Source organism: Elaeis guineensis, chromosome 1 (genome assembly GCF_000442705.2).
Source record: "Elaeis guineensis isolate ETL-2024a chromosome 1, EG11, whole genome shotgun sequence".
Taxonomy (NCBI): Eukaryota; Viridiplantae; Streptophyta; class Magnoliopsida; order Arecales; family Arecaceae; genus Elaeis; species Elaeis guineensis.
In genome coordinates, this window is record NC_025993.2 from 146,060,964 (window position 1) to 146,076,526 (window position 15,563).

General features: G+C 37.1%; 1 protein-coding gene and 1 pseudogene across 1 annotated transcript; both read left to right on the plus strand.

Annotated features, from left to right (window-relative positions):
• The first annotated feature begins 1,493 nt into the window (after positions 1–1,493).
• On the plus strand, positions 1,494–4,228 carry LOC105038940 (pirin-like protein). The gene is made up of 6 exons (XM_010914872.4): positions 1,494–1,822; positions 1,926–1,975; positions 2,105–2,143; positions 2,234–2,262; positions 2,522–2,688; positions 3,608–4,228. The coding sequence occupies exons 1-6, from the start codon at positions 1,509–1,511 to the stop codon at positions 4,104–4,106; spliced, it is 1,098 nt and encodes a 365-aa protein (XP_010913174.3). The 5' UTR covers positions 1,494–1,508; the 3' UTR covers positions 4,107–4,228.
• On the plus strand, positions 3,174–3,267 carry LOC114913936 (U6 spliceosomal RNA; annotated as a pseudogene).
• Positions 4,229–15,563: the final 11,335 nt, after the last annotated feature.

The window sequence follows — 15,563 nt, forward strand, 5'->3', positions numbered from 1 at the left end:
CCTCCGCGGTCTATGATACCCAGGCATTAAACCATCACCATCGGATTCATTAGAGTTGTCTCAAGTCATGCACACGTCAGTGCTACGTCTTAATCCCCATCCCCGCGTGGAAGCTCTCGCTTCCACGTTCTGAACCCCCCGTGTTGCAGTCTTTCACGTCTCTCCATCAAGTCATAAAGAAAATGGACAGTTGCATGTACCCATTTAAACGATTCAAAAATACTTTAATATAATAATTAGAATAAGTAAATGATTGAAGAAAGATCACGATGAGCACGAATGCCAGTACAAAAGAGGACAACATTTGTCAAATCCACGTGCTGTTAGAAGAAGAGAATCGGGTTTTGAATCCAAATTGCTACAAATTTCTTCAAAACACAATGTAAATGATATATCATCATGTCATGCAATTAACTGTCTAAAGTACAGGAGGTTAAATAGGGGACACATGATTTAAGGAACATGTGGTCTGCTGTGGCAAACATTGATGGTTCTATTGGATGATTGTCTACGACTTAAGAGGTCCAACATTAAGTCTGCACCACTTGGGTTAATTCACGAGATCCACAAAAAAAAAAAAAAAGAAAAAGAAAATTCTAATTAAACAATTTATGTGCAATAAAAACATGATCACATATCTTTGAGGATTTTTTTTAGTGACCGTCACTATGCGTCATCATGACTTTGACTGAATTCCTTCATTCTTTAGGCTGCTTGAATGATGGTCCCTTTAGTGTCCCTCTTCGATACGTCCAGAAGAATCATCTCAAGCGGTTAAGATAGTTTAGTTGTACTTGGTTCCCTACATTTTAATGTCCTGTCGTTTATTATTGTCTTTATTAACGATAAAAACATTAGATAATCTTTCATTTCTTCTAATTCTTATTTTACAAAAAAAAAATTATTTTATTGGAAGAAGTTCATGATTATTAATTATGAACGTAGGATAAAAAGATAATAAAAATATCATAAAATCTTTCTAATTGAGTGGAAAATATGTTTCCAATTAATCATTAAGACCATAAGCATTTTCATTTTTTTTTAATATAATCTCTGTGAATTAACCAATTAATGTCCATTTCGGATACATTAAAACAAGTAAAATTGTAACATTTTTATATGGGTAATTATAGATAGTTCATAGATGATAAATTTTATGGTCTAAATTATCTGCACATGACTCGCACAAAAATCTAGCTACATGATATAGCGCATCACTATATATTTAATTTCTTAGATCAAGAGCAAGCCAATTGAGTCAACTCGTGTTAGCCGAGAATGGAGGGAGCCTTGGTCAAGTTCTTACAAAGCTAACCCAGTTTTGTTTTGTTTTTTTTTTAAAAAAAAACATACATCAGCATAACATCGGCATGACGACAACCAATGGGGGCTCGGCGTTGGTTCTTCCATAGCCGAGAATCAAAGCAACATTACCTGGCCAAGGCTTTGTCTCTTTGACCGAAAAGGCGAGTCTCCCATAACGAAACCTCCACAAACGCCACGCTCCAATGGGGGAGATCCCAAGTTGCCCCCCTATAAAAGGCCCCACTTCCCCTTCTCTCTCCATCTCCCCAACCCATTTGGCTCCATCTCCTTCTCCCCAACAAAAAGAACCAACCAGGCCATACAAACAAAGCTCTTCCTCTCCATCCAAAACCATTCAACATTTTGTTGGTCCCCAATCTCTACGGGAACAGAGGAGAGTAATGGCAGAAACAGAGATGTCGCCTGTTCTCCAAAAGCCTCGCCAAGTGGTCAGGAAATTTCAAGCAAGACCTCAGCATGAAGGCGATGGCGCCGTCGTCAGAAGAAGCATTGGAAGGTGAACATCAAATCTCTTTGAAACTTTCTATCATATCAATCTCCTTCCAATATTTCGAAATTGGTTATTTTGTTCCGGCTTAATGGATTTCTGGTGTTACCAGGTTCGAGCTGAAGTACTTCGATCCTTTCCTTGTTCTGGATGAGTTCTCAGGTGGCTTTTGGTTTCTAATCTCATTTAAATCTAATTCGATGCTAATTTTCAGTTTGTTGATTGAGGATCTGACATTGTTCTGTTATTTATCTGACCATGGGTTATTTTGTTTCTTCTAATGTATTGTAGTTGCTGCTCCTGCTGGATTTCCTGATCATCCACACCGAGGTATAGATTTGAGGATTTACTTGCATTCCTGGAACCGTTGAGATGTCTTTGTTCTAATTATTGTAGTCTCTTTCTTGTGTCCAACCTCAGGTTTTGAAACTGTCACCTACATGCTAGAGGTAAACATCATGCCTTCTGCCTTGTGAAATCTCTCTTGTGACTGCTTTAGACGTGGGACAATGATGTCCTATATTTATAGAGTGGGCCACCAACAATTAGGTGTACACCCATGCTTGAGCCCCACCAAATGTTGTTGGTCCATCAACCTGCACCTCTTGCTTAGCCGCCAACAAAGGCTTTGCTAATTTTTAGGAGCATAGATATGAAGCCAAGCCATGATGTTAAATTAACAAAGCCTCTATGTGATTCAATTCTCAGGGAGCAGTCACACATGAAGATTTTGAGGGTCATAAGGGGACGATAATGGCCGGCGACCTGCAGTGGATGACCGCCGGTAGGGGGATCGTGCACTCCGAGATGCCGGCAGGGCAGGGGATCTCCAAGGGCCTGCAACTATGGGTCAATCTCTCCTCTAAGAACAAAATGTGAGTGTAACTAAATGCACCTTTAATAGTAGATAATAATATCATCATGCACACGACTATTGCTATTATCATGAAGTGTCGCTTTCTCAGATACTTTTATTCGCACACTGGAATATGAAACCCCGAGGTTTCCTGGAACTTGAATCTATGGACAAGGATGCATGCGTGCTTGGAGGGCAATTTCAAGCCCACCCGGTGGGGTAACTTGGAAGACTCCGAGTAATTATTCAGGCATTGATAATGTTGTGGTGGTTGTGTCCACCTTTCCCTCCAGGGCTGCAACTTTTGTAGCCCTATGTGAATTACCTCGATTGCGTGTTGTCGGTTTGCTTTCGATGGTGTAAGTGGATCGAGTCAATTTTTTACGTCGGTTTGGTTTTGGCATTAGGATTTGGACTTGGATGATTGATCCATATCTTTTTATGCCATGGTTTTAGCTTAGATCGGGCCAGACCAATAATTGAGGTGGTTATACCTTCTAGATTGTCTCCTCAAAAACATCCGATAAAATTGGAATAATACAGAGAAAATTAGTATGCAAGGATGACATGCACAAATCGAGAAATAGTCTAAATTTTTATTATACCAAAAATAGAAACACTTTCTAGATTTTTGTTGTCCCGGTTGGTTGAGTCTACTAAAAATTTTGGGATATGTTAGGATCCATACTGCTACTCCTAAATAGAAGCAAATAAAACAACAATCAGTCTTTCATTTCATTTTTTCGGGATTTGCACCAAGTTCTTAATCATTGACATTACGTTCCAGTAGATTTTTTTTTCTTCTGAGCAAAATGGTTAATGACCATCGCACATTTCATTAATTAATGAAATGGGATATTAGGTGCTTGCTATACTAAAACTTATAATCCAACGAATATTTAAATCTTATGCAATCTTAATTCCTTTTTTTATTGCAGGATTGAGCCAAGATATCAAGAAATACAAAGCAATAACATAGCTTCTACTGCTAAAAATGGCATCGAGGTCCGAGTCATAGCGGGCGAGTCCATGGGAGTCCAATCTCCAGTTTATACTCGAACACCAACCATGTATTTGGATTTCAAGCTCAGGCAATCAGCGCATCTTCGCCAACCCATTCCACCAACATGGAATTCATTTGTCTACGTCCTAGAAGGGGAAGGAGTGTTTTGTTCTGAAAAAAATGGTCCAGTTGGGCCGCACCACATTCTCCTTCTGGGCCAAGGTGATGGGCTGGAAGTGTGGAACAGGTCCTCCAAGCCCCTTAGGTTTCTGCTCATTGGAGGTGAACCTTTGGGTGAGCCTGTGGCTCAGCTTGGTCCCTTCGTGATGAACACTGAAGAAGAAATCGATCGGACGATCGACGATTATCAATACTTTGTCAACGGGTTCGAGAAAGCCAAGTATTGGAGATCGGAAGGCATGGCGGCCCCTTAAGTATGCCAAGAACTTCCTATAGCACAAGAACACTAAAAGGATGTCCTATTTAATCTGATCATCTTAATTTTTTCTTATTATTGTTATACAAAATAAATTTCGTTGGTATTTAAGTTTTATCACATTGGTTGTGTTCTGGACACTTATATTTTGCCAAGGTCAGAAGCAAGGGAGGACCTCCAAGAGGACTTGAGGGTGCTATAATAGGTCTTTTGTCCACCAGAAAGGCCTTTGATAAACTGTATATAATGAAGTGTAGCCCAGATGACCAACTTGCTGGTGAAGCTCTGGAGAGCATATTTGCTTGATTTCTTACTTTTAATGATTTTGTAGTCTATAATGTTATAGGTCCAATTTGCTATTGTTGAATGGAATTGCCTTCAGAAGTCAATTTATAGAAGGACCAAATAGCTTTTTTTCTTTTCCTTTTAATTGTTACCACAAGAATAGCTTTTCAAAAGAACAAGAGTTCCCACTAGGAGGCAATGGATTGGGTTCGGCTTAGGACTGATTTGAGGCTATCATTCATGACAGAAGCTGGCCCAGCTATGAACATTTATTGGGCCAGGCTATCATTTATGACCCTTTTCATTTTCTAAAAGAAGTCAATTTCTAGCATGACCTCAAGATTGCAAGCTTCCTAAGTTTCAGATCTAATTGAATCTTAGGGGCTGAAATCTTGACCCAAGCCCGCTTTCTAGGTAAGGCTTGCAACCTGCTTGGCCCATCCAGGCCCAGCTTATTGGCGACCCTAACTAGGAGAAATATATAGCTAGCAAATGTCTTGAAGGCAATTTTATCACAATTACATCCAATGGAGACTCTTATCGCTGCCGTTGTTGCTACTGCTACTCATGCTCTACACTATCTATAATTGTCCTCGACCAACTTTAAAAATTTGAGGCTTGTCAATAAGCCGACAAACATGTTCAGACCCACAGAATGGGTGCGAATTTCATTGCATCTTGTTAGTGTTGCTAGAGGAATTCAATATGCTTCTTCACATCCCTTTACTTTGAAGGGTTTAAGGATGACTTGTTCTAAGGGATCACAAGTAGAGTGACTTAACTCATCCCAATCATGCATTTTTCCAAATCTATTTTTTTTTTCCTTTTTTTCGTACAAGTTTCTCTAATATTTCTCAAAAAATAATAATTTTGTGCCAATTTAGTACAGAATTTATAGTTGTGTTTTATTTAACCTTTATTTGGTCAATTTTATTTTGGCAGTGCAGTGTTTTAAAGTCAAAGCCACACACGCACTCACTTGATGCACGCATTGGCTATTCATGGATATTGAATACGAATGCACCATCCATATAAGAGTGCGGTAGTGGTTATGTGGAATCCTTTAGCGATGGAGGCTAATCTCAAGTACTCTTCTTATTATATTGCAGTGAAGGTGACAAATGCCCATTCACTTCTTCCATGATATCATCATTGTTGATGATCCCAGGCAAGCAACATCTTTTGCTCTTCTAAACTTGCGAGACCATGCATGTCATGGCGTGATGTGATGAAACATCTCCTCACAAAGCTAATTACCATGAAGATATGTGCATGCATTTAGATAAATAAAGATGCACTTTGGCACATTCAAAAAAAAAAAAAAACAAAAGGCTTCAAGAGCCATGCAATCATTAACAGCAGCAAATTATGCAGCCGCACTCATACTGATCATGCAATCTACGGTATGTACTAAAGTTGGTCATGAGCTAAACCTTGAGTCTAAATTTTATTTATTTTAAAAATTTTTTTACATCAAGTATGGTGATTGACTCAAAGCAGAGAGCCGGATAATTTTTTTTTTTTTTCTTTCTCACTTACTATCCGATCTCGCATGTGAGCCAATCATCACATACGATGCACATATTCTGCACCACATAGAGTGCGCACGTTCTGCATTCCACACCACCACCACGCACATTGCATACGTTTTGGCACCGCGCATGGTGCGCACGTTCCGCATGGTGCACAAAGAATTTGTCATTCACTTTTATTCTACTTTTGGATCAGGCACATAATCACCTACGTTGCACGCATGCAAGACTCAATATTAAATGCTACATGTGCAAGGAGCGAGGACTAGATGAAAAAGGCAACCACAAAATCAGTTGTTAAGTTTCCTCTCTTTTTTTTTTATTTTTTTCTTGAAAAGGAGGGTTACTTACTGGTCATTAAAACTATGGGCTTGTCATTCATGTGATTAATGTTTAACAAGATATGAGGTACACCGAACGCCAACCCAGCCAGATATTGATCCGGACCAAGTTTTTTCGAGAGATATGGATGGGGCCTTTTGTCCTCAGCTAACCTTGAAATCTTCAGGGCTTGTTCGGGGGAGGCTTTACCTAGGCTATAACATTTGCCCCTGATACCAGTACCACCAGAGCATTTGCATGCTGGCGTTCTCTTATTGCAAGGGAGCATGTGGAACTCCAGGTATCCCTACTTGGGGGTGAGAGGATATCAAACAATCGGAGAGCACAATTATTGGAGGTGGTGGACCCTATGAATGAATGATCACCGAAGAAGGAAAATATGTGCTCGGTATTCTTTAGGTAGGAGTACTCAAAAGATGTTGGGGTAACTTCCCTACAAAATTAATTTTAAAAAACCTCCAGAAAATAGAAATAAACAACTTAGTTCGACATACCGCCTCGTTAATGAAACCAAATGATCAAAATTTCAAAGAAATAACTATCTCTAATGGATAAGAAGAACAACAAGTTATTTCACAAATAAAAAACTCGAACATAAAAAGGCAGCTTGCTGCAAATCGATCAAATAGTTTTGCCCTTGTTTCACTATTGCACTTTTTCTTACGTGGGCGGTACAAAGTTCTCCTTATTCTGCTCAGGTTAAGCGGCACACTACGCTTGCATGGAAGATTACAATGTTGAATTCCAACAGGGTTCTTGAAGATAAAGCTCCAATCCTGGCCAGAAATGCTGATAACAGAATCCAACAAAGTTTGGAAATTTGCAGTCCCTTTTGCGGTGAATCCTTGGCTGGTTCTGGTCAAGAAGAGAAAGTCTGGAGCTCTTTGGAACTGTTTGTCTTATGTATAGAGTATCCAAAGCACATCACCACACATCTTTTTGGTTTGATGGGAGGAGTCTCATCAGTTTGATGGGATAGGATTGGAAAACAATGGCGCACTGGCTGAACATAAGTATGAGAGAGATAGCTAAGCAATTAGTCACATAGTTTTAATTATTACTCTGATGCCATTAATATATTTTGCATAAAATTTTGTTTAAAAGATACCTAGCAAGAAAAAATGGTTAACTGAACTCGCACTTCATAATATGGTATAAATGTGTAAGTTAATATTTTTGATACTTTCGCTTGATTTGATTATTTGTAGATATGAAACCTAGAGTACAGGAAAAGTCTTCTGCTGCATATAGTATAAAACGAGCCTTTTTTTATCCACTATTAATCAGCATGCGAGCTTTGCCTTCTATTGTTATCATATGCAGGGCCAATATGTGGTATGGAAGACATGTATTAATTGGAGCGAAAATTGCAAAATGATGGATATTTATGTGGATCAAATTTTGAAGATAATAAGATTATTGGTGAATTATTTGGATAATTTGTTGAAAAATTCAATGATTTTGCATGTTCATTCATGCATTATATAGATTATATAGGTTAAATATAAATATGAAGCACAATTTTGTGTAGAGATAATCATGTGTTGTCATGATATTATATATATATATATATATATATATATATATATATATTATATATATATATATATATATATATATATATATATTAAAGAGAACATGGCACTTTATAAATGGATGACTAGTTAAACAAAAAACTTCTAATAGACACACATAATAATAATGCCAAATTCTTCAACTACGATAGGGTTTATTATTTACAATTTTAGTTACAATCAAGGTATCTAAGGATTCGTACCATGACATCTATTTTTTATCTAGGTTCAACACTTCTAATTGAAATTATAGTTCTCCTACCACCTCATGATTTTATTTTATTTATTTTATTTTTGAGAGAAATTCTCCTCCCTCATGATATGTAAAGCATTTTGTTCTTTCTGTGCCTTTCAAATCCATAATATCATTTCTGTGAACTTGACATTCAGTTAATAGTTGACATTCAGTTAATAGTTGCACTCTTTCTCTTAGCTCACGGTGATGCTTTTTGCATATTTTTTCCTTGATTATAATTGAGGATCTTCCCCTGCTCTCTTACTAGAAAGAGAAATTCTTTGTACACCACTCGTGGTGCAGAAAATCTGACATGGAGTGCAACGCTTCACTCTATTAGACTACGTAGCTACCACTTTTCACCGCATATTTAATGTTTGTAATTCTATTTTTTCATTTAAAATTTTGAATGACAAAAATACTCCTTCCCTTTCGAAAAAATTATGATATCCTGAGCCGATATTATGACATCTTGCATTGAAATTATTATTTTCTGTATAAGATGTCATAATTTTTTCACAGGATGTCATAAAGAGGGAATGATATTTTTGTCATTAAAAAAAAAGTAGAACTACGGATATCAAATGTGCATTGTAAAGTGGTAGTTATATATAATCTAATCGAACAAAATGATATGCTCTACGTCTGATTTTCTACACTACCTACGATGTACAAAGAATTTTCCTACTAGAAAAAGAGAATAAAAAAAAGGGTTGCATCCTTTCCCCAAATAAATAAGGGTTGTCAGCTTTCCCTCCTCTTGCAAGAAAATAAACTCTCTTTTTAGATAAAAGATAGGAAAACAAGTATTTAGATGGGAGAACTAGAGAAAAATTCCTGTTTCACTTTAAAGTTAAAAGGAACTCCCTATTTGACTTTTAAATAAAAACTATTCCCTATTAGGAATATAAGTTAAAAGGGACTACCCATAGAAAGACAATTACTCTTATACTCTTTCTATGGGTAACAGTGCATACTTGAGTTCCTTCCCTCTCTCCGTCCAGTCATGTTCTTCTCGCCAAAAGTCTCCTTTCCTTCTCTACTCCACAATTCTTACCCCCCTCCATCTTCTTCCCGCCAAAAGGAGGAGGCAGTTGTGCTCTTGGCCCCCTCCTGTCTCTACTCAGTTTGTGCTCTTACTCTACTCTCTTCTCTACTTGCCCTTCTTTCTTCCCTCTCTTTACAGCCCCCAACATCTACATTGTGAGGATCTCAAGCCTAAAATCCTAAAGATCCTTGACCAACCCTCAACGCCCATGCCCTGAACTCCAATGGCTTTATCTCCTATCGCTAACACAAGTGTGGATGCTAAATTCTTCGTCATTTGTGAATACAACACCACTTGTCATGGCTTTGGCATAAATAAATTGATGAAGCTCTTGGACATCTGTAATATCCTCTCGCACAGATGGAGCCATATAACACCCGAAAATATCATTGTGAAGTACTTTACACCTTTCACAAGGATGCAAGTGAGTTTAATTGAGGATAGCAATGTGGCTAGCATGTGTCATATCCACTACGTAAGGAAGAAGAAGGTCATCGATATGGTTTTAGAGAGCAAGATCCAGTTGAGAGAAGATGCTAGAGATGATCGAGGGATAGGCACATCAAGGTACTCCCACCTGCCCTTCTATTTTATGGTTTCATGTTACATCATATGGTACTATAGTATAAATTATCCATACAGCAGAAATATGAAATCATACGTCACTGTGACAAAAATATAAAATCATACGTCACTGCATTACCCGTGTTAATTATACATTAGTCGCTTTTGATACTATGATGTATCTTTTTGGTACTACATTATTTACTTTTGATACTCCAATTTGCTTTTCTTATACTACATTATTTACTTTTGATATTGCGGTAGCTCTCTCTATACTGCAAATCTATCATGAATTTTTTGTAATCCTCTTGATTAAAAAGATGCAAATTATTTTAGAATGCTAAGAATGAGCACAAGTGGTACTCACAATTGTTATTCCTTCATTTTTTCGGTAGGTTGGCACCAATTGGACATGAGGATTACGATAATTTGGATGATCTCAATGATAATGCCATTAGTGTCGAGACAATAATTATATGGAGGGGGTTGATCAAAGGAGAGCATCAGCAATTTCGCAATGCTTAATACTTTAGGATAGCTATTAAAGATTATTGCATCGCACACAATCATGACTATATCTTCAAGAAAAATAATTCTATAAAGATTATAGTTAAGTATCCAATGAAACCTTGCCTTTGATGTGTTTATACTGCTGAATCGAAAAGAGAGGGGACATTCTCCATTAGGAAGTGTAACCTCACGCACATATGTGACAATGGTCTCGGTACTAGGAGTCATCCTAAAGTCACATCTTTTTGAGTTGCTGAGAAAGTCAAGATAAAGTTAAGATCCATGCCTCACTACCGGCCTATCGAAATTATGGCCAGTATCCATGAAAATTATGGCGTGTTGCTTAAGTACTATCAAGCATGGCACAGAAAAAAAATGACCATGCATGAGATTCATGATCTCGATCATCTGTCGTATGATAAGCTTCAGCCTTATTGTAGAGCCCTCAAATTAGCAAACCCAGGCACCATCGCAGACTATGAGATTTTTGATGATACAAGAAGATTCCATCATGTTTTTATCAGCCTTGGAGCGTGCATCACGAGATTTCATGCTGGATGTAGGCCTATGATTTTTATGGATGGCATCCACATCAAACATAAGTACCAAGGATGCCTCTTGAGTGCTTCAACAATGGTATTTTTACCATCGCCTTCGCCATCATCCAACAAGAAAATGACAAGAGCTGGTGATGGTTTTGTCAAAGCTACGATGTGTTCTCTCCTACCCAAATGGCTCATTGATCAAGCAATACACCTTTTACTCTGACCGTCAACCTAGATGTATCAAAGCGATCGAGGACTGATTTTCGAATTGTCACCATACTTATTGCCTACGATATCTTGTGGATAACTTTAGAAAGCAGGTACTCACTGTTCTATAGTGCACTAGATATCTTCATACCCTCTAGTACTGCAGAGGAAGAATTGACATTAAAATTTAGTATTGTACAATAGAAAATGGCACACACCATTGGCACATAGGAGATGAATTTAGTACTACAACATAAGTTATTGATACATTTTTAAGTGTTCTAGATACTTAATTGTATTCACTTAGTACTGCAGTGTAAGTTATTGATACATCTTCAGATATTCTGGATATTTTATTGTATTCACTTAGTACTACAATATAAGTTATTGATACGTCCTTAGATATTCTGGATATTTTATTGTATTCACTTAATACTGTAATGTAAGTTATTGATACGTCTTTAGATATTCTAGATACTTTATTATATTCACTTAGTACTACAAAATAAATTATGGATACATCCTTAGGTGTTCTGGATACTTTATTGTATGCACATTGAAAATGTTACACACCATTGGCACATCAGAAGCACATTTAGTACCACAATATAAGTTTGTTATAAGTCCTTAGGATGTTCTAAATACTTTATTGGTGCACTTAGTACTGCATGATAGAAAATGGCATGCACTATTGGCATGTGACAGATGTTTCTAATATATGCTTGCTGGTACCACTTTCAGGTGTTGATCAAATATCCAGCATTACACAAGAAATATTGGTGTATAGTTTTCAAGTCTCTCGTGTATGCTACAACGTGAATAGAGTTTGAACGACACTTTCATGACATAGTCTACAAGATGCCATTGGCCAGAGATTGGGATTTGAGTACTTAGCCTACACAATGGGCTAATGTATTTTTTCAAGATTGTAGGTGGGGAGTAATGGACAATAACTTGGCAGAATCTTTTAATCGATGGATCTTAGCTGCTAGGTTCCTTCCTATCACATATTTGGTGGACCATATAAGGTCGCAGATTATGAAAATACATCATCAGAAGCATAAGCAAGGAGCAAAATGGCACGATCATCTTTACCCCAGGCAACAGAGGAGACTTCAAAAGAACCATCGAGAGGCCGCACCTTAGGCCTTCATGTGGTGAGTAGAACAAGATATAAGGTGTTGGATGGGGAAGAATGATATGCAGTTGATGAAGAAAAAATGGATAGTTTAAAGCATGTATTTTTAAAATTTTTTAGCGAAATAATAAAAGATTAAATATTTTAATCTTCTAAACATATCTTAGATCAGATCTAAACTATCATTAAAGATCTATGACATAAAAAATTTACATATAAAATCTGAAATAAAATAGAAAAGTATATCGATCACATCGATGTCCTGAATTTGATCTAACCTTTAGATTATGTCGGTAAAGTTCAGAACTCATCACCTTTTCACGGATTGATGATCTCCACTGCTGGTAAGTATGGTATGAAGCTCTCACTAATGTCGAGTAGTCACACAAGTATTCGATCTCTACGGATGGTCCACACGAAGCTCCTCGGACCGATCAGCCCTCTGCGGGAGTGCTAGCTCACGTAGTCGGCTTCTAATGGCATATCTGACTTGATCTGGTTCTTCGATCATCTGGAACCTTTTCGATGTCAAAGATGGATCAGAGAAAGATGCTCGATGGTGAAGAAAATTTAGATGAAGACTTTTTCTCTTTGATTTTTCTCTCATCCAAAAATCTTAAACAGTTCTGGTCTCTCACCCAAGAGGGGAACGGTCTTCTCTTTTGTTCACGCTAAAGAGGAAGAAAATCCACCCAATCCTCACATCCCAAAGAAGTATTTTTGACCTTATTTCTCTCTGGTATCTTGTGGTGAAGAGCTTTCTTCTTTTGGCACACAAATTGTAGCCTTTTTATGGTTGTCACACAAATCAAATAAAACAAGATAAGGACTGGAGTTTATTGCAATTCAAACTCTTTTGAATTTCAATTTGACTCCAATTTTTTTTTATCCTTATCTAACTTAAAGAGAGACTTACCAAAAAAAATTAAATATAAAAATCAGTTAGAAAGACTTTCTTTTCTCGTACACAATAGATCCCTTCAAAAGCAGCCAACGTGTGGAAGGATATGGATAAGATTTTAAGTTGAAATTCAAACTAATTTGAATTCAAATCAAAACCAACCAATTTCTATCCTTAATGGATGATAAAAAAAAAATTATATTTTAATTTTCTCACATATAAACTGATTTTATGTGGTGAGAAAGGGTATGAGATAATTTAGATGGCGCAAGGGATAGAGTCCTACTCATTTGGGACTCTAGGGTTTAACCAATTGGATTTCTTTAAAATCTAATCTAATTAGACCTAAATAAAATATGATGAATCTAATCTAATTAGGCTCTTATAATCTCAATTAAATTTAATCAAATCAATAAATTAATTGAGCCATAGATCCAATCAAATCAGGATCATTTCTCCCTTATCGATTAGGTCATCTCATAACCTAATCATACTTGACTTGATTGAATCAAATTCAATCAAACTTGATCTAGACTTCAATGCTTAATCAAATTGAGCTAATTAGTGATTTAATCATAATTAATCTTTCATTAAAGATAGAGTTCAAGTCTAGTGGGACTCTTCTTTAGAGTCTCCGTCTAGTGAGACTCTTCAGCAGAGTCCCCATCAAGTGGGACTCTTCACCAGAGTCTCCGTTAACTAAAACTCTTCAGATTAGCCATATGATCGGAGAGAAACTTCTAATGTGTGTGATCCTATAGGTTCGAACCTAAGCCGATAGCACAAGATCTGATTTCTGTACCAATAAGAGTAACCATCTAGCAATGATATCCGACGTCCGGATAGGCCGAATGTATGCTAAACAACACTCAAGAATCTATTTAAATATAATTATCATATAATTCATCCCTTTGACCCAAATGCTCAAGGTGATCTAGGGTTTAACTACCAACCCTGATATGGTCATTCATATTGTATTTCAATTTTTAAAATCCATCACATGAATTACCCCGGTCAAGATTTTACTGAATTGAAACACATTGATACATTAACTCCTACTTATTCGAAGGGATCAATTCTATCTTGACTCACACACCGACTTCACAAGTACTTGACTATGCCCAGAAATCTTTTATCACTGAATTAGAAATTCAAATAGTCTGGCACCAAAGCATAATGAGTTGTTTGCAAGTCATCGTGGTGATCTCAAGTCGGAGGGACACTTACTCCTATATCCCTTCGGAGTGACTCTTGACAGTAGAGTGCTCCGAAGTTGATCATGTTCAGTGAAATATACTCCTATATTTCATCTGCATGCCATACCAGCATCTTCATGCTCTTTGGTTAAGAGGACAACCAATCTATATGGCACCCAACGACCTACACTTGATATGTCTATCATTCTAGTAATAGCATATCATTTAGTCACGAACTCATTTAAGGACTAAATGATATATCCTCTTATATCGAATCAAATAGTCCTACGGACTTCATCACATAACAGGAGTTCAAAATGAGATATACACAGTGATGAAAAAATTAAATAATATTTATTAATTCAATAATTCATATACAATTACAATCATAAGCACAACCATCAACAGGCTGACGATTGACTTTGGAACATAATTTCCAACAACTTTCACTTGGACTAAAGCCAATCGATATAGTATCGTATATCCATCTTTGATTTGTTGTCTTCGAACTCCTTGACGTCGAGGACTTTAGTAAATGGGTCAGCCAGATTTTTCTTTCCGTCGATTTTTTGAAGCTCGACGTCACCTCGATCTACGATCTCTCGAACCAGGTGATAGTAGTATAAAATATACTTGATCCACTGATGTGACTTCGGTTCCTTTGCTTAAGCAATGGCACCAGTACTGTCGTAGTACAACAAGACAGGATCATCAAGGGAGGATGCCACTCCGAGCTCGTTGATGAACTTTCATAGCCACACAGCTTTCTTCGTAGCATCAGATGTCGCGATATATTCTGCCTCACAAGTAGAGTCGGCCATAGTGTGTTGCTTGAAACTTTTCCAACAGATTGCTCCACCGTTCAGGGTATAAATATATCCCAACATGCTTTTGCTGTCATCATAATCCGATTAAAAATTAAAGTCTGTAAATCTAACAAGTTTTAGATCGAATTCTCCATAGATAAGTCACTGATCCTTAGTATTTCTCAAATACTTAAGGATGGTCTTTACGACCTTCCAGTGATTTTACTTGGATTGGACTAGTATCTGCTCAGTACTCCTAATGAATATGCCACATCTGATCGCGTACATATCATGACGTACATAATAGATCTCACTGTCGAAGCATATGAATTTCTACTCATACACTCTCTCTCTCGAAGAGTTATCGAACAATCACTATTCGAGAGAGAGATTCTTTGGCCTATCAGAGGATAGCCTTTCTTGAAATTCTCCATGCTAAACTTTTTTAGCATAGTATCAATGTACGTCGACTGAGATAATCCAAGTAACTTTTTAGATCTATCTCTATAGATCTTCATCCCAAGGATGAAGGATACTTTTCTCAAGTCTTTCATAGAGAACTGTGATGACAA

What these genes read in the sequence shown, in the direction of transcription:
- LOC105038940 (XM_010914872.4), top strand. Translation starts at nt 1,509, where the DNA reads ATGGGGGAGATCCCAAGTTGCCCCCCTATAAAAGGCCCCACTTCCCCT. An exon ending in GTCAGAAGAAGCATTGGAAG is followed by an intron (nt 1,823 to 1,925) that starts GTGAACATCAAA and finishes TGGTGTTACCAG; the next exon opens with GTTCGAGCTGAAGTACTTCG. An exon ending in CTCTCCTCTAAGAACAAAAT is followed by an intron (nt 2,689 to 3,607) that starts GTGAGTGTAACT and finishes TTTTTATTGCAG; the next exon opens with GATTGAGCCAAGATATCAAG.